The sequence below is a fragment of the Prionailurus bengalensis genome, chromosome E2 (genome assembly GCF_016509475.1).
Source record: "Prionailurus bengalensis isolate Pbe53 chromosome E2, Fcat_Pben_1.1_paternal_pri, whole genome shotgun sequence".
Lineage (NCBI taxonomy): Eukaryota > Metazoa > Chordata > Mammalia > Carnivora > Felidae > Prionailurus > Prionailurus bengalensis.
In genome coordinates, this window is record NC_057352.1 from 35,731,585 (window position 1) to 35,757,522 (window position 25,938).

The window sequence follows — 25,938 nt, forward strand, 5'->3', positions numbered from 1 at the left end:
ACAAGGTCTAACTCAGTTACTAGGCACCTAATAATAGCTCTGAATGGTCTCTGGGAGGACATGAGTTGTGATGAGGTATAAATGACATGTTCCATCATGATGAGATCGTGTAGTTTACTTCAAAAGCCTGTAAAACTCACCACAAAACTAGTACTATTTAATGGCTACAAAAACCACAGCCACTAATTGTATATCTGTATTCCCTTTGCTTTGATTCTATTACTTCAATCTTTAAATCTTTAAAGTAAACTGAGTATTTAAAAAGGTGCAGAAATCCCCCAACCCACTAGGGATAAAATAGATAGCATTCACAATGATATATAAACTATTATATCATGCTCACCTTTTGTGTCATATTCGACTGTGAGAGATTATTGAAGATAAAAGCAATTTTCTCTTGGATATTTTCTGGGGGCTCTACAATTCTCTCAGTTTGATCTGTGGCCACAAGCAACGTATCTATATTTGTAGTATTAATAGAAGGCTAAAAACACAAAGTACATAAAATAAATGAACTGAAATACCTGTTTGACAAATCCGAGGGGAAAATGTATACATATTTAATATAAAACATATACATGGTATATATGGCTGTGCATTGGAACTGTTGGCAAGAATACATGTTGAACTGTTAATAGTGCCTGCCTCTGGGAAATCTGGGGGAGATACAAAGGGAGAAATGTTCATCTTTATACTTTACTAGGCATGTGCTGTTTATAATAAAATTAAAACACATGCTCACTCCTAGATACATTTACAACATAACAAATCCGAGAAAAGAAAAAAGATTTACTTACTGGCACATCTTTCTTAAAGCTGACTCCGGTTGGCCTGGTGACTGTAACCGTTTTAGCAACAGTGGTGGTTGTTGAGGTGGTTACCATCGTGCTAACCTGACCAGCAAGGGGAGCTTTTGCTGGAACCTGGGCCTGAGCCTGGGCCTGAGCCAGTGCAATACTTCCAGGGGTTGTGATAGAGCCCTGCATTTTCACAGGAGGATCTCTAGACTGCTGTCCATACTCAATATACTATAGGGGTAGGGAGACGGAAACACATTAAAAGAGTTCTTAACAAAAATTGAAAATTCTGAATTATACTCCCCTGACTTCTAACAAGGGAAAAATCATTTCAGAAGACTCTTCTGGCTCATCTATAACCCTTACTCCTTGCCCCATTTTGGTCCATATTTCTATACGTAATATATGTAAGTGGATACCAGGGGCTCTTTAGGAAGTAAAATATTAATGTGTCTTAAAAAATTTATGAGAACTAGTCTAGCAAAACACGTTCAAAACACCCACCAATGCTTGCATATATACCTCCGTAAATCCCTTAATATATATAAATCTTAACATTTTTAAATTTGTACAATAAACTGATCTCTTTTAATGAACACTGATGAGAAATCTAAGGCCTAAAAAATATGTGGTAATGTGAATTATCTCTCAGCAAAGCTATCACTACAAAACAAACACACTGTAGAAAGGCAAGTCAGTTCTAGAAGGTAATAAGCAAGACAGCAAACTTTTTCTTCCATTTTAGACCATTTGACCTTTCTACATACAAATTAGAAAACTGACATAGGGATCCTGATCCTATTTCCAGCAGTCTATGCCTGAACAAAACAAAAACTACTATCTAGGTATATGATAACTTTATTCAAAAAAGGAGATTTTCAAGTAAGACAATCTCTGAATAAAGTATAGCGTCTTAAAGTACACAAACGAAAACAATTACCTCTCTCTCTCTAGCTGTCTTGTTACAAGGGGTGGTGGGGACCACTGTTTTCTGTGATCATGCCCATGCCCGTCTCCTGGTCTCCACTTACCTAAGGTCTATATTCCCACCTCTGAATTCCAAACACATTTTACTGTGGTAAGCCTCTGACTTCTCATCTTAGTTTTACAAAACACTGCTTTCCTGTATAGTTTTCAGTATTACAATACTGGCATATTCTCCCAACCCCCTCAGATGAATAAGTAACACTCACACCTGTCACTCCATAGGTCTCCTAGGTTAAGCCAACACAAAAACCCTGGCCTCCTACAAACAGACCCAGCAGCACGAGGTAGAAAACACTGGACTAAATTCTAATAAAAATTAAAAGTAGGTTCAAATTCTGATCTGATTCCTTAAAATATGATGTTATAAAGCCATTTTTCAGCTTCATGTAAAATAACAACAAAAATTAATCAATTTTCTTGTTCTGGGAGTAGACTTTGACTAAAGCCAAGACAAAGGTATGAATAATACTAGCCAATTAACCTAAAATCACTTACTAAAACAATAGTTGACAAATCATGTAAAATGGCTTAAAACTAAAATCTCTAGGTCCATTTCCTCAAGGACTACCTCCCTCCTTTTAAACAAGTATATGAAAGGACTCTAAGCAGGTAGTTAAGAAGGCTGTATTTTTTTAAGTCATCTCTACACCTAACATGGAGCTTGAACTCACAATCCAGAGAGCAAGAGTCACATGCTCTACTGACTGAAGCAGCCAGGTGCCACAAGCAGGCTGTAGTTTCAAGAAACACTTGTCTTAGTCTTATATGAAACAGCTCTGGCTCATATTAACATTTAGATCAAAGGAACATCTTTATTTATTTTTATCCAAGATTCCCACTCCAAATACTTTATAGAATCAGGCAGGAATTCTTAATAATAGTAAAAGATGTCTATACTTCAACAGCATTATCAGGCTTAAGTACCTGATAAAAGCCTTTCATTAAATGAAGCAAAACCACTGCTTAGAAAAGATAATCCAAGAATGACATTTTTTTTCATGACCTATCATTAAGCTGCCTAATGAGCACCAAAAATAGGTATGCTTATAACATGCCAATCATTAAGAAATCTTAATGCCAGTCCCAGCAAATCCAAAATCAAATTAACATAAACTCTCCAACTATTAGACAGATTTGAGCTATCAGACACACTTACCTCCTGTAAATGATGTGGAAATTGCATAAAGTGACTGATAGAAGCCAAGTGCTGACAATACTGGGGATAGTCCTTCAATCTGCCAATAAAATATTCATTCATTCATTCATTCTTTTCATGTAAGAACAGAAGCAGCACAATTAACAAATTTTTTTCCAAATGCTAGTCTAAGCCACTGTCCTCATGCTACCTTGGAAACACCTTATTTGAAGAGAATGCCAAAGATAAGAACACAGAAGTAGAGAGAAATATTGATGAACTTCACTCTTTTTACATCAGAAAACAGTGTCTATGGGGCACCTGTGTGGCTCAGTCAGTTAAGCATCTGACTTTGGTTCAGATCATGATCCCAGGGTTCGTGAGTTCAAAACCCCCTTTGGATTCACTGTGGTCAGTGCAGAGCCCACTTCAGATCCCCCCCCACCTCAAAATAAATAAGCTTAAAAAAAAAAAAAGGAAACAGTATCTTTTTTAAAGGTCCTATTTTCAGTTACAATTACAATGAGCCACTAAAACTGCTACCCAGAACAACTCCAAATGTTCATCAAAAAATGGAGAAACAATTCAGAGTTAATCCATACAATGGAATAGTATCCAGCTATGACAAGGAACAAGTACTGAAACATGCAGTAATACAGATTAATTTCAAAAGATGGGTGGTAATTGTAACAAGTTAGACTCACACACACCATGTACCGGAAAAACTACAGAGAAAGCAGATTAGTGACTGCCAGGGGTCAAAGATGGGGGAAGGTGAACTTGTACAAAGGCAAAACAAGAGAACTGCTTGGGAGTGATACAAATATTCAGTATCTTGATTGTGATAGTAGTTATATAACTGTATAAATTTTGTCAAATTCAAAGAACTGTAATATAAAACAATGACTTAGCCCTCAATAATCAACAAAAAACTATTTCAGTTTATACTTTTCCTACCACTTATTTCATAACTGTAATGAATTGTTTTCACTTCTTCCTCTTCAACTTTATACTGTTAAGATATATATAATGATGGGGCATGGCAAGAACTAGGTGGTAAATGATAGTTATTATTTCTAACACTAAAAAAGAGATGCTTCATAGGAAACCTATTCACTCACCTATTTTTAAATCTATCTAGTGCAGCAATCCCAAAATAATACATTTTGGATCCAAAAGGCTTGCGTAAGGCTTCAAGAACATATCGCAGGGCCAGACCTAGTGCCATGTAAGTGACCAGTCCTTTTTCAATTATCCCACCAAACAAGCAGGCAGTTATATGTAACTCTTTATCAGGGTATTGGGGGAAAAACCGATATTCTTCAAATAAGTTCCTCAACATACAGTTAAATACTTCTCGTTCCCTCTTTATGGTAGAGTCTTTAAACCTCTGTAACATTTCTAATACCTAGGAAAAACAAGACAAAAACATTCATAAAGGAAACTATTATGAAAAGCATTCTTCAAAGAGTTCTCAAAGAATTGTTAAAAAGAATAATATAATTTAAAAATAAAATCTTTTTTTTAAAGCAGGGGAGGAGGGCGCCTGTCTGCCTCAGTTGGAAGAACATACGACTCTTGATTTGGGGGTCATGACTTATAGCCCTGTGTCAGGTGTAGAAAAAATAAATATACTTAAAGTAAAATATTTTAAAAAAGAACTGTTAGGCAAAGCATTTAACAAAACACTTGAGCTTGAGATGAATGTTAAGATCTGAAATGGTACACAGACATATCATAACGCTATCAGCTGAATTTCCAAACTCTTTGAAAAGGGCATTTATTTATTTAAGATTTACATAAACCATAACGTATAGGAACATCCTAGACACTCACCTCATCAACAGACATAGTTGGATGTGGTGGATGATTATATATTCTCTGAAAATAGCTGTTTGCTTCATCATCTATCTCTTTACTAAAGTGCTGATTTGCCTCTGGCCACACCTGAGACAAGTCCGCTGTAAGAAACAGAAAGGCAACCCACTGGGCATTTAAGCTCTTTCCCCACTTCCCCATGAGACACACAGAAAGCCAAAGAGAGTAATATAGTTTTCATTTTAAGGGAGAAAATGAAGGAATTATTAAGTGGCCAAGGTTCAGTATTCAAGTATTTTAACTACATACAAAAGATTTTAACAAAATTGCCTTACAACTATAGTTCTACCTTAGTATTTTCTTCATCAGGCTTTATCAACCTGTGAAAGTCCACTACATTCAAATTCACAATGCACTTACCCTTAATACCACCTCACTTGACATTAACAAGTCTTTTACTACTTTTTAATAAAAGTGACATCTGGGGGGTGGGGCGCCTGGGTGGCGCAGTCGGTTAAGCTTCCGACTTCAGCCCGGTCACGATCTCGCGGTCCGTGAGTTCGAGCCCCGCGTCAGGCTCTGGGCTGATGGCTTGGAGCCTGGAGCCTGTTTCCCATTCTGTGTCTCCCTCTCTCTCTGCCCCTCCCCCGTTCATGCTCTGTCTCTCTCTGTCCCCCCAAAAATAAATAAACGTTGAAAAAAAAAATTTAAAAAAAAAAGTGACATCTGGGGCACCTAGGTGGCTCAACTGGTTAAGCATTCGACTTCTTGGTTTTAGCTCAGGTCACTATATCACAAGTTCATGTGATCGAGCCCCGTGTGGGGCTGTGCGCTTACAACACAAAGCCTCCTCGGGATTCTTTCTCTCCCTCTCTCTCTCCCCCCCTCCCCCATTTGCATTCGCTCTCTCCCAACTCTCTCAAAAAAATAAACATTTTTAAAATGTTTTATTTTTTAAAAAATGACATCTAGGAATTATCAATGCATGTGTATGACACACTTATATAAACACAAAGCATGCTACAAAACATTAACATTCAGACAAGCCTTTCACACTAACATTTTCAAGTCAACTGGTATAATTTCAAATCCTGTACAATGACTATTTAGTCCCAACGAGACGGGTATTTATAAGTAAATGATACTTATGTATTTACAAAGAAGACTTCTGACTTTGAAAATTACCTTACTAAGGAGGTAAAACTTTAAAAGCGGTTTTCTAAGTTACATCATATATATGGTGATACTTATTATATATAATGCTATATAGATCATAAAGCTTTAATCTTAAAATAAACTGCTTTATAAACTACCAACCTGAAAGAAGAATCTGAAATTCTCATGGCTGCTCTTGATTTGTTTAAAAAAACAAAACCAAAAACGAAGACCACCACACCAACACGTATTTATAATAGATATAATATTTATATACATATATTTAAACTGCTAAGTCTTCTTTTTACTGTATTTCTTACTTGTAGACTAATGATCCTAAAGGATGCTACTTCTTATTAACCATCATACTGTTCTAGCAATCCGATCAAAGGTGGAGTGATACTTCAGTTTCTTATTTTAATAAATCAAGTTCATAAATTAATTCCCACTGATCTAGAAGGCACATCAACATACGGCCTTACTAACAATATATTAAAAGAAGTCAACGTTTTTGTCCACATAACTCTGGGCCGTCCACAAATCTAGGAAGAACAAACTGGAAATCTAAAAAGCTTTATGTGCATCAGTCATACTTCACAATCACAGACAACACTACCACTTACAAGGTTTCATCTTACTCTGCTGGAATGTAGGCTGGTTCAGTCCAGAGGTGCCCAGTTTCCTCTGTACAAAAGGGTCGTTATTCACTGCAGGGAGTCCAAGAGCCCCAGTTCCTATACCAGTCAGGCTGCCTGTGCCAAGACCACCTACTAGAAAGAAGGAAGGCAGCCAGAAGTCTTATCATTATTCATATTCTTGAATTTACATCAGAGATACAGGTTCTTATTTTAAAAGTCCGGGTCTTTCTTTAATTCCCTCACAATGTCTATTTAATTTTATAGAGAAACTAAACGAATAAAGAGATGAAAATGGACAATGCCAGAATTTCTTCAGCTTTTAGAATTATTCATGTATTTATATTCTTAATAAGATATTAATACACAAATCCTTAACTGTACATTCTCATATGTGGTATGATACTGGCTTGCTTCTCCCGATGACTGAAAATCAATTTCTTGCTACTATATTCCAGTTAACATGAGCTAGGAGGCCTTCCCTATTCCTCAACCCTAGCAAACAGAACTTAAGTTAGGACTTTGCTAAGAAGCCTTTACCGAAGAAGTAACTCTGACGTAAATCAACAATCAGGGCTAGAACCATATAACAGCAGTGTTAATTAGGTTACAGAATCAAAATGCAGATACCTTAAGACAAACAAATTACAGAGGTGGGGGTGAGGGGTGGGGGTGGGATGTGACCGTTACTTCAATAGAAAAGTTCAAAGCTAAAATAATCTGGAAAAAACTGAAAAGGGATTTACCATCACTGTCAAGGTAGGTGAGGTAGAATGAAGCAGAACATATACCTGAATCTCATACATAAAAGATTTTCTTTTTATTATACTAACTGTAATTGATAAAGCTTGCAGAATATGTGATTAGCACACTTGTTACTGTTTATACTATCATTTGGTAATACAGGATCCTTACAATGTGAATGAATTAATATTGTAATAGTATAGTTTTCTCTTCCCAGCTGTGAAGGTTGAAGTAACCTTCACAATTTAAACAGCTTTCATTTTATCACAATGACTGCAAACACCTTACTACACACTAAAGCACAATGAAACTTACAAATGATCTGCACTTCCATCCGCCACCCCACTTACCTGGAAGCTGTGATGAAAGTCCTCCAATACCACTGAAAGCAGTTGTCTGGTTTGGGGTTGAAAGGGGTGGAAATGCTTTTGCTGGTGACTGAGGGGTACTGAATGCAGAACCCAAATTTGGAGGAAAACCCTGCATACTCTGGGTGTGAGGGGCAGCTGAACCACCTATACTAAGAGATGCCATTCCACCAAGAGGGTCAATCTAAAGAAAAACATTATAAAAATGTATTAAACATACTTCAAGCACATGCAGATATATGACACAAGAAATCTTTAGCTCTTCATATGCTTAATAAATTACAAAACCCCAAGCAATCATGATAACTAAATCCCGACATCAAGTCAAGTGTGCCAGACATTGTTCTTACTATATCACAGAGAAGGTTTAAAGAGTTATTAGCCTCCGCCAAAGTACCAGAGCCATAATGTGAGGGATAAGGAACTTCAAGAGTTAATGTTTAAGACGAACTGCCCTGCAGCCATAGCACTAAACACACAGGACAACTGTTACATTAGGTCTTTAAAATTTCCAACAAGCCCCTTTACAACAGAAACAATCTCTCGAACTACATTATTTAACTTCCAACACAATAAAAGCTTAGCAATTAGAAATAAATCTTCCAGTCAAAACAAATAAATCTACTCAAAATTTGAGGATCTTAAGGGTTGGAGGAGATCAGCTCTAATTTAAAGCAAACAAAAAACAAGGTATGCTATTCACCAAAACATCTTTTAAAATATCTAATAACTGCACTTCCGAGCTCCTTGGTTCGTGGCATTATTTCAGACCTTTATGACTACAGAAATGGTACATAAATGCCTTTCATAAAGCGGCCATTGAAGAATTACTAAACATTCTTTTTTTCTTAAACCCCAATCTGCCAATCAATGCAGATGAAAACAGAAGTGGAGTATGTTGCTCCCAGAGAGAAGGGGGGTGGTTGGTGTCAGGGAGTAACTTAAATGTACCTTGTTTTTAAAAGAGCAGTTCAGTTGAGAGCTGAAGAGCCCCAGTTATAACAAGTCCTTATGCTCTAGCACTGTTGCTTGGCCCGTGAAGCTACAAACAAGACACATCAGGTTCAAAGGCAGTGCTTATTTCTCAAGTCTAAGTTATTCTTATTTTAAAAAGAAGCCCTTACCATTTACCTAAAGAAGCTGTTTTGTCTCTTTTCCTCTCAGAGACAGGTTCTATTTAATGATTAAAGTCTATCCTCAACTACATTGCCTATTTATAGATCTCCTTTAAAATTTAATAGTGGATGCTAGACATGCAGGTGTCTAAAAGGTAATAAATAAACTCAGACAAATTTTCCTTTGAGTAAATTACTTATGATGTAGAAGTTTATTCTATTCCAAGTCTATGAACAAATGCAGACATACCAGTTGGAGCATTCACTTACCTGAACAGGAGAAATGGCATCTAAGCTGCTAGCACTAGGAGGGCGTCCTTTTGGCATAACTCCAGGTGGTGGCTGTCTGGCTTTATTCATAACATTACTGCAATTGGCTACCATGGTGAGGATGGTTTCTGATAACTCCTGAGAAACACTCCTAAAGACAGAAGAGTGAAAAATATCACTTGCTACTCCTTGGAACACCTAAATAAACAAACCTGATTTTCTAATAAAGAAAACCTGCTAGAACATATGGCTATATTTCCACCGTACCCCACGTCTTTGTATCCATCACTAATCACTAGGATTTTCTGAGCACGGCTCTCTCTTGGAGATCTTTAATTACTTTTTTTTTTTAATTCTATTTTAGAGATAGAGTGCACATGCACAAGTGGGGAAGAGGGATGGAGGGGGAGGAGGAGAGAGAATCCTAAGCAGGCTCCATGCTCATCATGGAGCCTAATGTGGGACTTGATCTGATGACCTTGGGATCATGACCTGAGGTCAAATCAAGATTTGGACACTTAAATAACTAAGCCACCCAGGTGCCCCAAAGATATCTAATATATACCTCTGAAACTAAATCTTGTGTACAGTGCAACTAATAACTTTTAAATGTTTTTTTTTTAAGTTTATTTTTTGAGAGAGAAAGAATACATGTGTGCATCGGAAGGGCAAAAAGAGGAGGAGAGAATCTTGATCAAGCCCCTTGCACTGGGGTGGGGCCCTACAAAGAGGCTCCAACTCAGAAACCATGAGATCATAACCTGAGCCAAAACCAAGAGTTAGAGACTTAATCAATGGAGTCAACCCAGGCACCCCATTTAATGTAGTTTTATGTTTTCTTTTTCTAAATGTGACTACTTTTACTTCTTGATGCCAATAGTTAAGATTTCAAATTCAGAGATAGCTAATGACATGAATCCTTTCAGATTTTAAAATATTAAAAGCTGGGTATATTAGATTGATAAAATATGGTGAATTAAAATATTCCATATTATTCTGGAAAAACTTTCTTATATTTCACACAATTTCAAACTTAGAAGAGGCTAACTAATATTATAAGAAACTCCCATAAATGCTTCACCCACCAGTTAGTTACATTTTGCCCTATTTGTTTAGCCATTCTTTCTACTGTCTCCTCCATGAAGTTTTTTTTTTTTATAAATTTTTTTTTTCAACGTTTATTTATTTTTGGGACAGAGAGAGACAGAGCATGAACGGGGGAGGGGCAGAGAGAGAGGGAGACACAGAATCGGAAACAGGCTCCAGGCTCTGAGCCATCAGCCCAGAGCCTGACGCGGGGCTCGAACTCACGGACCGCGAGATCGTGACCGGGCTGAAGTCGGACGCTTAACCGACTGCGCCACCCAGGCGCCCCCTCCATGAAGTTTTTTAAGGTTAGATACATCACCTATCTCTTATTCCTAAATACTTCACTATGTATTTCCTAAGAACAAGGACATTTTCTTACACAACCATGTAAAATAATAAAAATAAAAAAATTTAACGCAGATAAAATCAAACGGGCCATGTTAAAATTATATCAATTGTTGGGGTGCCTGGGTGGCATAGTCGGTTAGGCATCCAACTTCAGCTCAGGTCGTGATCTCACAGTTCATGAGTTCGAGCCCCACGTCCGGCTCTGTGCTGACAGCTCAGAGCCTGGAGCCCGCTTCGGATACTGTGTCTCCCTCTCTCTGTGCCCCTCCCCCACTCACACTCTGTCTCTCGCTCTCTGAAAAAGTAAAGATTTAAAAAAAAATGTAAAAAATAATTATATGAATTGTTCCAATTATGTACTTCACTGTTACTTTACCCTTGGATCATGATGCAATACACTGCAGTGAGCTGTCACCTCTTTAGTTTCTTTCATTTTTTTTTTTTTAAATTTTTTTTTTTTTTCAACATTTATTTATTTTTTTGGGACAGAGAGAGACAGAGCATGAACGGGGGAGGGGCAGAGAGAGAGGGAGACACAGAATCGGAAACAGGCTCCAGGCTCTGAGCCATCAGCCCAGAGCCTGACGCGGGGCTCGAACTCACGGACCGCGAGATCGTGACCTGGCTGAAGTCGGACGCTTAACCGACTGCGCCACCCAGGCGCCCCGCATTTTTTTAATGTTTATGTTAGAGAGAGAGAGAGAGAGAGAGAGAGAGAGCGTGCATGCGCATGAGTCAGCGTGCATGCATGCATGCATGCAAGCATGGGAGGGGCAGAGAGAGAGGGAAACACAGAATCTGAAGCAGACTCCAGGCTCCGAGCTGACAACAGCAACCCCAGTGCAGGGCTCAAACTCACAAACTGTGAGATTATTACCTGAGCCGAAGTCGAACACTTAACCGACTGAGCCACCCAGGCGACCCTAATTTCTTTGAACTGGAAAAAATTCATCAGCTGTTATTTGCCTTCTTCAAGTTGATTTTTTTTAAATATGTATTTTATACAGTGTCCCTTACTTTGAGTTTGTCTGATATTTTAGATACATTTATGGCAGGACTACCACAGTAGTTACATCCTATTCTTCTCAGTGCATTATTTTTTCAAGTAATTCTATGCCCAACATGGGGTTCAAACTAACAAACTTGAAATCAAGAGTCGCATGCTCTAATGAATGAGCTAGCCAGGTGCCCTTCATGTTTTATTATGAGGCATATTATACAGAGAGCTGGTGATCACTTTGATCAAAGAATTAATGTGGCATTTGCCAGTTTTCTCAATAAAATATTACTACTTTTCCCTTTGTTAATTTGTGGGGAGACACTCTAAAACTAGCTGACTGTCCTGCTCCTGAAACATTTACTCACTACTTTTAGCATCCACTAAACTTTGTAACTCCATCATAATTACTTATTTATTAATTGGAAGAACTTTCCTTCTTTGGCATTTATTTTTTATCAGTATCGATTCTAAAAATTTTACACGAATTATTTCATTAAATTCTTCAAGAAAACAGGTACTTCTAATCAACAAAAGAAACTGAAATCCAAGTCAGGTAAACTACCTCCTTACACACACACAAAAAAACATTTTATCCAATTTCAATATGCCCTTAAATTTACAGTATTCAATTTATGATTATTTAATTCCAGGTAGATTAAAATATATAAATGTGAGAGTCAAAACTCTAGACTTTAAATTTTAGAACATTAAGAACTTAGCAGGGTTTCTCAAATGTTGTACTATTAGCACTTTGGACTTTGTTGTGTTGTTTCTATCGTGCACTGTAAAATGTTTACCAGCATCCCTGGCCTTTACCCAGGAGGTGCCAACAGCACACTTGTCTCTGGTTATAACAATCAATAATACTGTCTTATGACTCTGAGGAAGCAAAATATCCCTTGATTGAGTACACTGAGTTAGGGATATACATGTGTAAATTTCTTAAAAATAAGGCAAGGCAAAATAAAATTCAAGATCTGTGTGGGAGATGGAAGAAAACAGGACTGGAGAGGAAGACAAAGAAAGATAGCTTCAAAAATGTTACAGTTGAAGCTGCAGAATAGACTCACACCTGTTTATTATACTTCAGAACTTACAAAAAAAATACATAGTACATAAGCAAAAATGGTGTAGTAAAGACCTCCATATATTCTCTCCCCTATAAAAGTAACTTTAAAAAGTGGCAAAAATTGTCACAATCAACTTTATCAAAACACTGGAGACTAACGGCTTACAACAATCCAGGAATTTTTACTCTAGAAAGAAAACTAAACCTTGGTAATAAAAGCTTCCTGCAATCTTAAATTACTTTATTCCCAGCCCCCTCTCAAGCTGCACAGCTGCCTTGAGAACTAATAGTTTACAATCTCAGAGAAAACCAGCAGCCTGACAGCCATGGGAGAGGGCTCGGAAGTGGCTTGAGGCATCTGCAAAGCCTCATTCTTAGAGAATTGCCATTATTTCACCAGAGGATTCCCTGTGAGACCACAATGGCAAGATTATCTTTATCTGACTTAATAGCTGGCCAACTGCAAATAGCGTTCTCCTCTTGAGGAATCTGAAGTAAATATTTAAAGGTAATTGTTTTAATTTTCTGGCTTCCTGGGATAGAAGATAACAGTCTGAGCAAACAATAGGTTACCCAAAAAGCTTAAAAGGAAAATTTGGGAATAAAAGTCCCATGGATAGAACTGTGAAAAACACTCATTTTCCCAGGGAACCAAGAAGTCCTCAGACATGTGTAGAGTGCTGCCAATACCTGAATCTGTAATATTCCCCTGAAAGACCTAAAAAGAACCAAGCTCTCACTTGAAGTTGACATTTAGGCTCTAAGAAGAAAATAAAGGTTAACAAGTTGTCAAGTAATTGACTTAGCTGACCACAAAGGCTACCCAGAGACTTCAGTGGCCAAACATGACAAAAAAAAAAAGACTACTACAAAGGCACCTCACCAGTCAGTTGGTAGAGCATGAGACTCCTCATCTCAGGGTTGTGAGTTAGAGCCCCACATTGGGTAAAGAGATTACTTAAAAATAAAATCTGAGGGGTGTCTGGGTGGCTCACTAAGGGTCCAACTTGGCTCAGGTCATGATCTCATGGTTCACAAGTTCAAGCCCCGCATAGAGTTCTGTGCGGACATCTCAGAGCCTGGAGCCTACTTCAGATTCTGTGTCTCCATCTCTCTCTCTGTCCCTCCCTGCCCTTGTTCTCTATCTCTCAAAATAACTTAAAAAAAAAAAAAATCAGTAACAAAATAAAGCCAGGTAATTCCCAAACACGTAAAAATTAAACAACCTATTCTTATGGGTCGCAGGAAATTACAAAATACTTTCAGGTGAAAATGAAAACACACAATACCAAACTTAAAGCATTTCACAGGTGGAAATTCAAAGCCATAAACACCCCAATTAAACCGGAACAATATAATGAAAAACCAAACTTTCCTTTAATCAGGTTTAAAATGTTCAAACCAAATTCAAAATAAGGAAGGAAAATAATAAAGTTGACAGTTGGAATAAATGAAATGGAAAATAGAAAAACAAGAGAAAAACAAAACAAAAAGTTGCTTCTCTGAAAAGGTCAACAAACTTGACATACATTTATCCAAAATGACAAGAAATGGGTGGGGGAAAAGGGAGAAGAGATTCAAATACTAAAACCAGGAAGTGAAAGACAGGACTATTACTACCAACCTTAGAGAAATGAAGATGATAAGGATATAGTATGTAAGAACAGTATGCCAACAAGTTAGATAACCTAGGTGAAATGGACAAATTCACAGACAAACTGCTAACACTGATCCAAGGGGGGGAAAAAAGAAAATATGCATAGATACATAACAAGATATTGAGTTAGTAATTAAAAACTACCACAAGATGTCCATCAACTGATGAATGGATAAAGAAATTGTGGTTTATATACACAATGGAGTATTACGTGGCAATGAGAAAAAATGAAATATGGCCTTTTGTAGCAACGTGGATGGAACTGGAGAGTGTGATGCTAAGTGAAATAAGCCATACAGAGAAAGACAGATACCATATGGTTTCACTCTTATGTGGATCCTGAGAAACTTAACAGGAACCCATGGGGGAGGGGAAGGAAAAAAAAAAAAAAAAAGAGGTTAGAATGGGAGAGAGCCAAAGCATAAGAGACTGTTAAAAACTGAGAACAAACTGAGGGTTGATGGGGGGTGGGAGGGAGGAGAGGGTGGGTGATGGGTATTGAGGAGGGCACCTTTTGGGATGAGCACTGGGTGTTGTATGGAAACCAATTTGTCAATAAATTTCATAAAAAAAAAAAAAACTACCACAAGAAAAAGCCTAACACCAGATGGATTCACTGCTAAATCCTATGAAACATCTAAAGAACTGTTACCAATCTTTCTCACAAAAGACTTTACCAATTCAATGTATGAATCCAAGACTACCCTGATAATCAAAACTAGACAAAAACAACACAAGAAAACTACAAAACAATATCCCTTAGGAATATAGATACAAAAATGCTCACCAAATACTAGCAAATTGAATTCAGCAGCATATAAAAAGTATACATACACAAAGACTGAAGTGAAATTTATCCCAGGAATGCAGTATTTTTTAACATCCAAATTTCTATTAACATACTACAACAGAATAAAAAAAAAACAAGATCTTCTCAAGAAAGGTAGACCAAAGTATCTGACAAAACACCTTAATGATAAAACATGCAACTAACTAGAATTAAAGGTAAGGAAACCTCAACTGGAAGGGTATCTACGGAAACTCACAGCTAACATCACACTTGATGGTGAATAAGGAATACTTTCCTTATAAATTCAAGAACAAGACAAGAATGTCTGCTCTTGCCATTTCTATTCAACATTAGACTGAGGTTTACACTAGAGAAAATAAGAAAAAGATGGGAAAGGAAGAAATAAAATTCTATTTGCATATGACATGCCTTGTACAAAATATTTAACAATAAATACAATAAAACAAGTGTAAGACTTAAACACTGAAAATGAAAACATTCCTGAAAGGAATTAAAGACCTAAAAACATCTCAGATTCATGAATCAAAATACTTAGTATTTTAAGATGGCAATATTCCCCCAAAATGATGTAAAGATTCAACATTATCCCAGTGGGCTTCTTCATAACTTCACAAAAATCAACAAGCTGATCCTAAAATTCACATGGCAATGCAAGGGACCCAGAACAGCCAAAACAATACTAAAAAAAGAACAAAGTTGGAGGACTCATATTTCCCAATTTCAAATCTCACTGAAAACCTATGGTACTGGCATAAGGATAGACATATACAGAACGAAGAATCCAGAAATAAAACCCATACATTATGGGCAACTTATTTTCCAAAAGACCATTTAAAAGAAAGACCAGTCTCTTCAAATGGTGTTGGGATGATTGAACTTGCTATGCAAAACAATGAAACTGGACCCCACCTCACATTATACAAAAAAAAACAAAAAACAAAAAACAAAAAAAAACCCATTCAAATGGAAAGAATATGTATTTTGAGTATTGTACTCTAAACTTAAAACCACTGGATTAACTAAACTGCTGTCACTTACACTCATTCAACCCTTATTTTCCAAAACAAGTTATTCATAATCTAATTCCAGTACTAAAGAGTCATATTTAAGCATGCTCTTCTTACCCTGCACAAGCTTGTAAACAGGCCAACATTGTTGCCAGAGTTTCTGGAGGAAGTTGAGCACTTTTGGGCTGATCTTTCTCTGGGGCAAGTCCACCCAAAATAGAAGGGCACCGTCTCTTTAAAAAAGTCATACATGCCTGGATAAAAGGCTCCTGGAAAATATAAAGTTTCTTGGTGTATCAGATATTGATCTTAATCGCTTTCAGATTTAAGATAAACTGCTTTCAGATTAAAGACTATTAAAGACAGTACGACTAAAATCCACAATATAACATTCCACTGCCATTTAAAAAGGTTGTTCATTTAGCTATTTTAGGCATCAAAATTTAAGAGAAGTAACAAATGGGACAAATCCTGCTTACTCCATGCTCTCGAATTTTATCTGTGAGCCACTTGTCAAGTTTGAGGTATTCACGACGCGAAGCAAGTGCAGCAAGGTCAATAACAAAGGCAAATGGAGTACCATTTAGCAGCATTGACAAGGCCTAAAGCAAAAGAATATCAGAAACTGTAAGTCAAGCAATTAGGTATCTTTCTATCACTCTGTCCTATTTTGTTTCCTGCTTTTATTTTCACAAACAAGTCTAAATAAAACATTGCTAATATTTTCTTGGTCATATTTTTTTTAAAGCTTACTACAATTCAGTGCTGATTTAGTTCTTACTTAAAATAAGATCACATTTCAAAGGTGGACATATGACTTGACCTCCAAAATAAACTTTACCCTGTGTTTCTTAAAATAACTAAACCTAGGGGCGCCTGGGTGGCGCAGTTGGTTAAGCGTCCGACTTCAGCCAGGTCACGATCTTGCGGTCCGTGAGTTCGAGCCCCGCGTCGGGCTCTGGGCTGATGGCTCAGAGCCTGGAGCCTGCTTCCGATTCTGTGTCTCCCTCTCTCTCTGCCCCTCCCCCGTTCATGCTCTGTCTCTCTCTGTCCCAAAAATAAATAAACGTTGAAAAAAAAAAAAAGTTTAAAAAAAAAAAAAATAACTAAACCTAAATCAGAGCATATGATGCATGAAAAAGTATCCTTACTCCGTTTTTAAAAATCTAAAGTCGGGCTTATTCTAACCTAAGCACAACTGCAATATCAGTACTATGCACCTACTGGTCAAAGACATCAAGAATCAGAGACTATTTGTGAAAAGATTCCATTAATGTTAATGAAATCTGCAAAGGGTGTAAAACCCAACCAGTTTCTCCACAAATTATATCTCACAGATCTACATCTGAGGCCAGTTATCACTTGCTTTAAAATAGCCTTGAGGGGCGCCTGGGTGGCGCAGTCGGTTAAGCGTCCGACTTCAGCCAGGTCACGATCTCGCAGTCCGTGAGTTCGAGCCCCGCGTCAGGCTCTGGGCTAATGGCTCAGAGCCTGGAGCCTGTTTCCGATTCTGTGTCTCCCTCTCTCTCTGCCCCTCCCCCGTTCATGCTCTGTCTCTCTCTGTCCCAAAAATAAATAAACGTTGAAAAAAAATAAAATAAAATAAAATAATAAAATAGCCTTGCAACTACCATAGAAGACCAAACAAAATTCAGTCAAATGTAAACAATGAAAACATTTCTTACGTTTCCAAAACCACTGTTTCAATCCCTGTCTACTTACAATGCAAAACTATAAAGCTCAACATAAGCTACCTAAGAGCTAGTTATATTTGAATTATCCCTAAGGTATCTAGATAACATAAAAAGTCTGTTTTATCATTAATAAATAAAAATATCAGCCTGTCCCTCCGAGCTCACCTTCAAGTCCTGGGCCACATCAAGTATTCGAGACAATTTGGCCTGGTCATACTGCTCCCCTCGCATGTACCATTCTGCCATTGCATGCATGATAAGTTGGCGGATTGAGGGAGACTGTCCCTAAGAAAACAGGGGTTACATATCAATAATGCTAAACGTTTTCACAGGCACTGCCATGAATGCCCAGCTAATTTTACTTGTATTTACAAAAAATTGAGGTGCATCAGTTCAAGCCTCAAGCAGTGACTGCAGTGACATTCTTTATAGGAAATTCAAGTTATTTCCACATCTTCCAAATGAAAGCCTGTTCCTAAACCTTGGGTCATATAGTCATTCAATAAATGTACTTCTCCTATAAAACATAGGCCAATACATTTTCAAACAGATTATGGTGTGAACATGAGGGCACATGAAATTTGTTTAATTCCTTACTAAGTTATAAATTACTATAGATTTAAAAAAGTAGTTTAAGGTAATCATTTCTCACGCTGCAGTGTAGTGTAGTGTTCAATCAGTATTTCTGGGAATGGTACTTGTACATTCTAAATCTACCTATTTTAACAAATAAGAATGTTCCTTTTTTTTGTTTGTTTTTTTTGGTGATTGTTCAATTTCCTTTTTGTCCAGAAAACATCCTAGCTTTGAGAACTGATCTAAAGTTTTGCAGCTGAATGAAACCAACAGTCGTAGTTCAGCAATCAATTCTCATGGAAGCAATGGCAAGGCAATTGTTAGCACTGTATCTAAATCACTTTCCAGTAACTGTCTTGAGGTAACAGCAGGTTCAGGTGAAACAAGTATTCAACAAGACGTGAGGAGACGCAGCTCCTTTCTACCTGCCCTTTGTACCTTATAGCTGTGGTGAGAAAGACCTAAAAAGGTCTGGGCAGCAAACCTTGTAAATGGCTGCTAAACATTCTGTCAACTGTAAGTTTACCATGTAAGTTGAGTCCCTAGAAATGGAGGGCTGACTGACAGCATGGAACTAAAGCTAACATTTTTCATTTATAAATAAGAGTTTAATGTTTTAAAAGCACTTATATATAATGTAAACTACACTGAGAATGAAAATGGTTAAAGGAAAAAAACAAACAAACAAAAAAAAAACAAAAACAAAAACAACCAGCCAGAAAAGAAACTTGATGTAAAGTAGTTGATGACTGCTTTTCTACCCGCCTAAGCTTCTCCATTTGTTATTATTAAAAATACAGGCTAGTGGGAGCGGGGGGAGGTGCAATGGACAAGAAAATATTTACTTGTTATAAATTAGGGAAGGAAAGCAGCACAGGACTTAAAAGTCATTGCAGCAGAAGCTAAAATAAAATTTAGATGCTGAATTTAGATAAAATAGAAAATGTCAAATTGACCTGTGATCTTCTCCCATTTACAGTTAAAAAGTGACAGGAGTACCTTCTGCTTGGAAGAAGCAGAAATAATAATTATAATAATTAATAAATATAATAATTAATAAATATAATTAGTAATTATAATTATATAAATTAAATATATAAATATATTATATATAATTATAAGTGATTATATGTTTCTTGTATAAATATAATAATTAATAAATATAATAATTAATAAATAATTAAGCTCATTACTGTTACCAAATCATAGTGGTGCCCTAGTAGTATGGAGCTTTCATGATATTGATTTTTTAACTGCCTTCTTATTCTTTAAAGTTTTATACTTTAACACCCACATGATGCTAAAAGATAAAATAGGCTTCATGAAAGTGCAACTTTTCCAAAGTGTCATATTCAAGATTGACAATTGAGTTTGAAAATCTTCCACAGAATGTCAAATATTAAGACAAACAAATATTCATGTCTTACCTGCCCATGCCACGCATAGTGCAAAATAATAGCAGAGTTAGGATGGTTTCCGAGGAAAATTGGCATCAGAGTGGAGATGAGCTCATGGCGCAAGGTGTGCCAAGAGGTGTTGATCTGTAGTAAGGCCAATACCAGCATGTCTGGACAGTGTTTAATAGGGAAGCTGAAGAGCTGTTTAACTTGCTCATATTGCCCCACCTCTGCAAGCCTCAGAAGAGATTCAATCAAATCCAAGCTCTTCCTAACAAGAATGGAAGTAAGATACTCTGTCAATGAAAACATAAGTATACAAAAATCCATTTTCCAAATAAGTCATACCAACTATCATGACAAAACTGAGGGGTCATCTATTAATACTTGAAAAATATTTAAACTAGTGTTCATATTGAAATTATATACTAGTATATCACACTAATTTCAGAGATAGTCCAAGTTGACAGTAAGTGGAGAGGCAACACTACAGACCACTGACATAATCATGGATCCTTCTTATCAAGGAGGTATCATTGAAGATTTTTGTGATTAGCGTGTAAAATAGAAGCAAACAACATCACAGAGTTTAGAAATGCTCGAAAATGGAAAATACAAACATTGACCTAATTTATACACTGAAAAATTTTACACAAAAATACAGGCTGGACGCTTACGTTGATAATGAAAAGGTATAACTTCAGTGCCCCCTGATATCACCCAAGTTCAGAGGTCCACACATCCCATATGCATTATTCTTGCCCCAAGAAGCTGAAAGTGGTTGACTTTAATCAAACATCAAAATTTTACTCTACCCATAGTGCATGAAAACTATGGAGACAGAGATCAAACTAAATGCCATCAGGAAACATATATCCCATACTATGGGGTATTCTAAAGGAGAAATGATCCGATTACTTCATCAAATCAATGGCAAAAGTTATATTTATTTCTAAAGTTTATTTCTGAGAGAGAGTAGGGGGAGGCAGAGGATCCAAACACGGCCTCAGCACTGACACCAGCAAGCCCAAAGCAGGGCTCGAACTCACAAACCATGAGATCATGTCCTGAGCCAAAGTCAGACACTCAACTAAGCATCCCAGTCACCCCTAAAAGTTATTATTTTAAAAAAGAAGAGTGAGAAAAGGAAGACTTACAGAATAAACTATATGAACCCTGTCTGGACTCTTACTCATACAAACTGTTAAAAGACAATTTTGAGACAGACTTGAATGTACAGCTATGTTAAGGAACTGTTAAATTGAATATGACATTTTAGTTTCACAAAATAAATACTGCTATATACATTAGACTTAACAGAAAAAAAAAATCAATCAAGCCTACAGATACAATTTTGCTAGCACCTGGGAAAAGGATACACTTTCTTTTTTTTTAAGATTCATTATTTTTGAGAGAAAGAGAGAATCCCAACCAGGCTCCGTGCATTCAGCACAGAGCCCGATACAGGGCTCAAACTCACAAACCATGAGATCATGATCCAAGTCAAAATCAAGGTTGTATGCTCAACCAACTGAGCCATCCAGGCGCCCCAAGGACACATTTTAGAACAAACTACTGCTTGGGGTCAATCTTTCAGAACAGGGATCAGCAAACTGCACCCACAGACCAACCTCACCCACTGCCTATTTCACTAAATGTTTTCTGAGAGAGCTACATCTGTATTCATACTGTGCTACAATAAAGAGCTTAAGTACTTGCTACAGGAGACTATATGGTCAGAAAACCCAGATGTTAACTAAACCTTCACAGGAAAAGTTTACCATCTCTTCTTGACTTTAGAAGAACTGGAAATATCAAAAGGGCTTTAAACTGCCCTAAAAAACACACCCATAGCACCCAAAATGCAGAGGATCATCTGTTCCATGTCAGAAAAGGATCTCAGAAAACTACAGTTAGGAAGAAAAGAAACATAAAGTAGTTACCTTTGGGGAGCAATCAAGCCCATGTCCCCTCTGTTGAGTGAGTGTGTGAGAGCGTGTTAGAGTGTTTGAGAGAAAGGGGGGGGGGGGGGGGGCAGGGAGGGAGGGAGGGAGGGAGGGGGAGAGAGAGAGAGAGAGAGAGAGAGAGAGTGTGTGTGTGTGTGTGTGTGTGTGTGTGTGTATTTCAACAGTAATGGAAGTACTTTCACCATCCTTACCTCATATTCCTAGAGAGGAGTGACTTGAGTTCCAGGAGAAATATACTGGGCCAAAGTCTGATTCTCCCTCAGAAATTAGGAATTGGAACTCAAATAAACTAGGTAATTTAGCTGAAAGGATTAGAATGGATGGTTTGGCCAACTTGAGCTACTTACAAAGGAAAGAAAGCAAGTAAATCTGTAGGCAGAAGAAAAGGATCTAATCTAAAGGAGAAGTACAAACCTCTTTTCCAATATTTGACAGTTTCAGAGAATACCCAGTGGCAGACCTTAGAGAGGAAAAAATGTTAACTATCTAGTGCCAATGGGACTAAAATTAGATTTTTATCCATTAACACCCATCTAAAAATTTAAAATCGGCTCACTAAGAATACTGTTTCAATAAAACCTTTTAACTATGTAGTTGCTCCCTATTAATTTTCTACTGCAAAAAAGCACAAGTTATCCTTTCAAGAAACGCTAGAGGAGAGTGTTTACCATGTGGCAATTTCTCGATTGTCATCCTCTGGTGGTGCTTTCAGAATATCAGTGGCAACCGTGTGACAGGGATAGTCAGCAAAACAGAAGATCTCTGGATTTATAAGGGAATGCTGAATAAAAGAGAGCTGGAACAAGAGGAAAAAAGTCCTTACCACCATAAATGACTGCAAATGCTATGAAAATCTGAAACATTTTCATTCAGCTAATCTCAATCTTAAGGTTACTAGAATGACAATTTCCCTTTAAAACATTAACTTTCTGCTCTTTTGAAGCCAGACAATTCAAACAGATGAAAGGTATGAGATAAAATGGTGTTGGAGACAAATAGTTGGGGAAACGGTTTGCTTCACTTAGAGTTTGATTAGTACTAAACTACGATAAACCAACATAATAATCTTTTCAAAACTGACAGTCTCTGCTATTCTGAACTACACAAAACAAATTCTATTTTAAAAGAATGTTTTAATCAATGGACAGATGGCACTACATAAGGAATAAGTCATTATGTGCTTCCTCTTCCAAAGCTAAACACCATCAGCTCACCTGGCCTTCTGCATGTTTCCAAGGTCTATATATGAGGTCGACTGGGAACACTTCCATTCCTAGACCCCTCTGAATGCCATAAACCACATTATGAAGTCCTTTACTATCACGAATTTGAAATCCAGGATGGTCCAGTTCATAAGTTACTTCCTTGAAATTCAAACTCGGGTTCTAAAACAGAAAAACATTTCAAAATCGAATGAATGGACAAAAACTGTAAACATTTTTATGCTTTATCCAAAGAGCCAAATTAAATCTGAAATTAAATTAATATGTTCTAATTATAAACTCAAAATAATCATTATCTGGCATTTCTAGAGACTTAGAAAAGTAAATACTTCATATTCAAAATAAACCAGCTCTTCTAGCGAGGCACTCCAACCTTTCAGTTCATGACATATTTCTGACTATGGGAGTATGTAAAAGGGAACTCTCTCTTCCCATACTTAGTTCAACTAACACTCCCATCCCAGTCTGGCAAAACTCTTAAATCAATGACTCGGTTTTAAGCCAAGATTCTACTAACTTGGAACAAAGTAGCAAAGATAAATCAATTATCCCAAATACCATTATTTTAAAAAAGGGATTTTTAAGTTTATCTTTCGAGAGACAGAGAGAGACAGGGCCAGCTTGGGAAGGGCAGAGAGTGAGGGAGAGAAACCCAAGCAAGGCTCCATGCCATCCACACAGAGCCAACGTGACTCAAGCTCACAAACTATGAGATCATGACATGAGCCAAGATGAAGACTTGGATGCTTACCCAACTGAGCTACCCAGGTGCCCCTCCCCAAATACCATTCTTAATTAACTAAAGATCTCCCCAGAAAGTATACCAATTGTATCAGGAAAAGTGGTTTAAATTCTTTATGTCAAAATGATTGAAAATTCCATTGAAAAAACGTTCTATGAAAAGGTACTCAACAAAAATCAGTATGAGACTCCTTAAGAAAACACAAAGCAAAGTTAACCAGTTTATAGAAGATAATTTACCACTCTGCACAAAGTACTAAGTTTATTTTATGCTTAAGAAGAAAGAGGCTGTCCACACTTTGTATTTAAAACTCTTCAAAGCATCATGGTCAGTTTAGTTTTGCTCCAAGGTGACCCCTTTCAAGTCATGAAGACATTAATGCTTGCTTTTTATAAAAGTAACAGTACAGGGACGCCTGAGGGGCTCAATCATTTGAGGGTCCGAATCTTGCCTTCAGCTCAGGTCATGATCTCAAGGTTTGTCGTTATCAAGCCTTGCGTGGGGCTCTGCACCAACAGCACGGAAACTACTTGGGATTGTCTCTCTCCTCTCTCTCTGCCTCTCTCCCAACTAACTTATTCTCTCTCTCTAAATAAATACACTTAAGAAAAAAGCAACGGTACAAACACAAACTTCAAATTAAGTACTCACTCCAAGCCAACAAGAGCACTGAGAAAATAAGATTGTTTTTCTTTCTAAAATTTGCTTCAATGACTGTGACAGAACAGAACCATTAATATACTATTAAATAGCCTTATCATAGAGACGAATTTGGTAAATCCACAGGCTACTTTGGTAAAACTGTGAGAATCCCCTGTGGTTTCTTCCACTTTTTGGTGAGCAATGGAGAAAAAAAAAATCATTGACCCAAAATGTATCTGAAATGGTTTCCTGCTCCTGTCTACAAAAAATGTACAGAATGGGCACCTGGGTGGTTCAGTTGGTTAAGCATCCAACTTCGACTCAGGTCATGATCGCATAGTTTTTGAGGTCAAGCCCCACATCGGGTTTACGCTAAAAGCACGGGGCCTGTTTCTCTCCCCACCCCCCCCTCATGCTCGCTCTCTCAAAAATAAACGTTAAATTAAAAAAAAAAATTTAATGTACATTTTTTTTAAAGTACAAAAAACCCTAATATACGAGAAGAAAAAAGAAGAAGGAAGAAAACAGGTTACTAACTCAAGTGTTCAAACCCACAGTGTAGGCACTCCATTTTATAGCCTTTTACAGTCTCTGAAAACAGAAAATAGGTTCAGATAACATGAAAATACTGTCCTTGTCTGCAATTTTTAAAGAGAAATTATTTTCAGTAGGGCAATATATTTTCAATAGGGCAATAAAGTACAATAATGAAACTACTGAGTGAAAAGGGCATGTTCTTCACTTCTGCATAACAACCACAGAATAAAAACAACAGTAACTAGTGTATCTGTACATGAAACTATGGCTGTCTTTTGCTTTTCATTTTCCAAATTTTCTGCCATGATCAAGTATTATTTTATCCTATTACTAAAGGAAAATAGGTCTGAACACTGTGACTCCACCTACTACTAAGAAAAATTTAAAGATCCATAATGTTAATAGTAAGGTAATACAGACAACCGTAACCCAACTCTATCTATAAATTACAAACATGGAAAATTAAAACGGAGGCTTAGGATAGCTAAATGACCTGACACAAAGAATGTTATAAATATGTATATGTAGTCTTTAATGTTATATTTTGTTCCTTGACATTTTATGAATGAGACTAAAGATATTACACCTTGACTACACTATTCTCCCAATGACTAAATTTCATCACTCCCTTTCAAAATTTCCAAGTTTCATTCCTACATATTTTATTTAAGCATTTTAATATTTTAGGAGAAGTACTTTATCTGGGGGCCAATTATTTAGTTTGTGGATATTCTAGAAGTGAAAGTCGTTAAGAGAAGTATGGATTTTTATTATCCTTAGCCACCATAAAAAAAGATAGCAAGATTTCTGTTGCACTTCCCAGAAAATTTTCAGAAGGCCTCCTTTCTTGGTAATTCTTTATACAATTATTACTATGAAATAAAGCTGTCCCTCCAAACTAACCACACCAGGACTCCACCAAATCACCTCAGTAGTATCACTGAGAACTGCGCAGCAACAACTCCTAATGAACAAAACTGGTATTTGATTATAAACCATCTCCAGTACATAATCATCTTGGACACTTCATTACTTTGGAGCCAATGAAGTCAGGAACACCAAAACACTACGGCTTATTCAGCAGAATTTTATTCATTACAGTTTGCTTTCTTTGGGCTACATCATATTAACATAATGAATATAAAATCATGATTA

The 25,938-nt window shown here is 37.0% G+C and overlaps 1 protein-coding gene and 1 non-coding gene across 10 annotated transcripts in view; both read right to left on the reverse strand.

Annotated features, from left to right (window-relative positions):
- The window catches only part of CNOT1 (CCR4-NOT transcription complex subunit 1), a 105,486-nt gene that overhangs the window by 27,022 nt on the left and 52,526 nt on the right, over positions 1 to 25,938 (reverse strand). For 3 of the 9 annotated variants that reach the window (XM_043599332.1, XM_043599328.1, XM_043599336.1), the window contains exons 11-24: positions 22,854 to 23,024; positions 22,308 to 22,435; positions 19,703 to 19,943; positions 17,865 to 17,984; positions 16,485 to 16,607; positions 16,123 to 16,274; positions 9,025 to 9,175; positions 7,622 to 7,823; positions 6,516 to 6,662; positions 4,756 to 4,880; positions 4,041 to 4,327; positions 2,941 to 3,019; positions 798 to 1,028; positions 344 to 484 (exon numbers count right to left, since the gene is read on the reverse strand). In XM_043599332.1, coding sequence (XP_043455267.1) covers positions 344 to 484; positions 798 to 1,028; positions 2,941 to 3,019; positions 4,041 to 4,327; positions 4,756 to 4,880; positions 6,516 to 6,662; positions 7,622 to 7,823; positions 9,025 to 9,175; positions 16,123 to 16,274; positions 16,485 to 16,607; positions 17,865 to 17,984; positions 19,703 to 19,943; positions 22,308 to 22,435; positions 22,854 to 23,024 — 2,298 coding nt within the window. The remainder of the gene's footprint in view (positions 1 to 343; positions 485 to 797; positions 1,029 to 2,940; positions 3,020 to 4,040; positions 4,328 to 4,755; positions 4,881 to 6,515; positions 6,663 to 7,621; positions 7,824 to 9,024; positions 9,176 to 16,122; positions 16,275 to 16,484; positions 16,608 to 17,864; positions 17,985 to 19,702; positions 19,944 to 22,307; positions 22,436 to 22,853; positions 23,025 to 25,938) is intronic. The other 6 variants (XM_043599335.1, XM_043599331.1, XM_043599333.1 and 3 more) reach the window with 3 other exon arrangements.
- On the reverse strand, positions 8,583 to 8,718 carry LOC122495294. Its single transcript, XR_006300372.1, has one exon. It is a non-coding gene; the product is annotated as a small nucleolar RNA SNORA50 (small nucleolar RNA).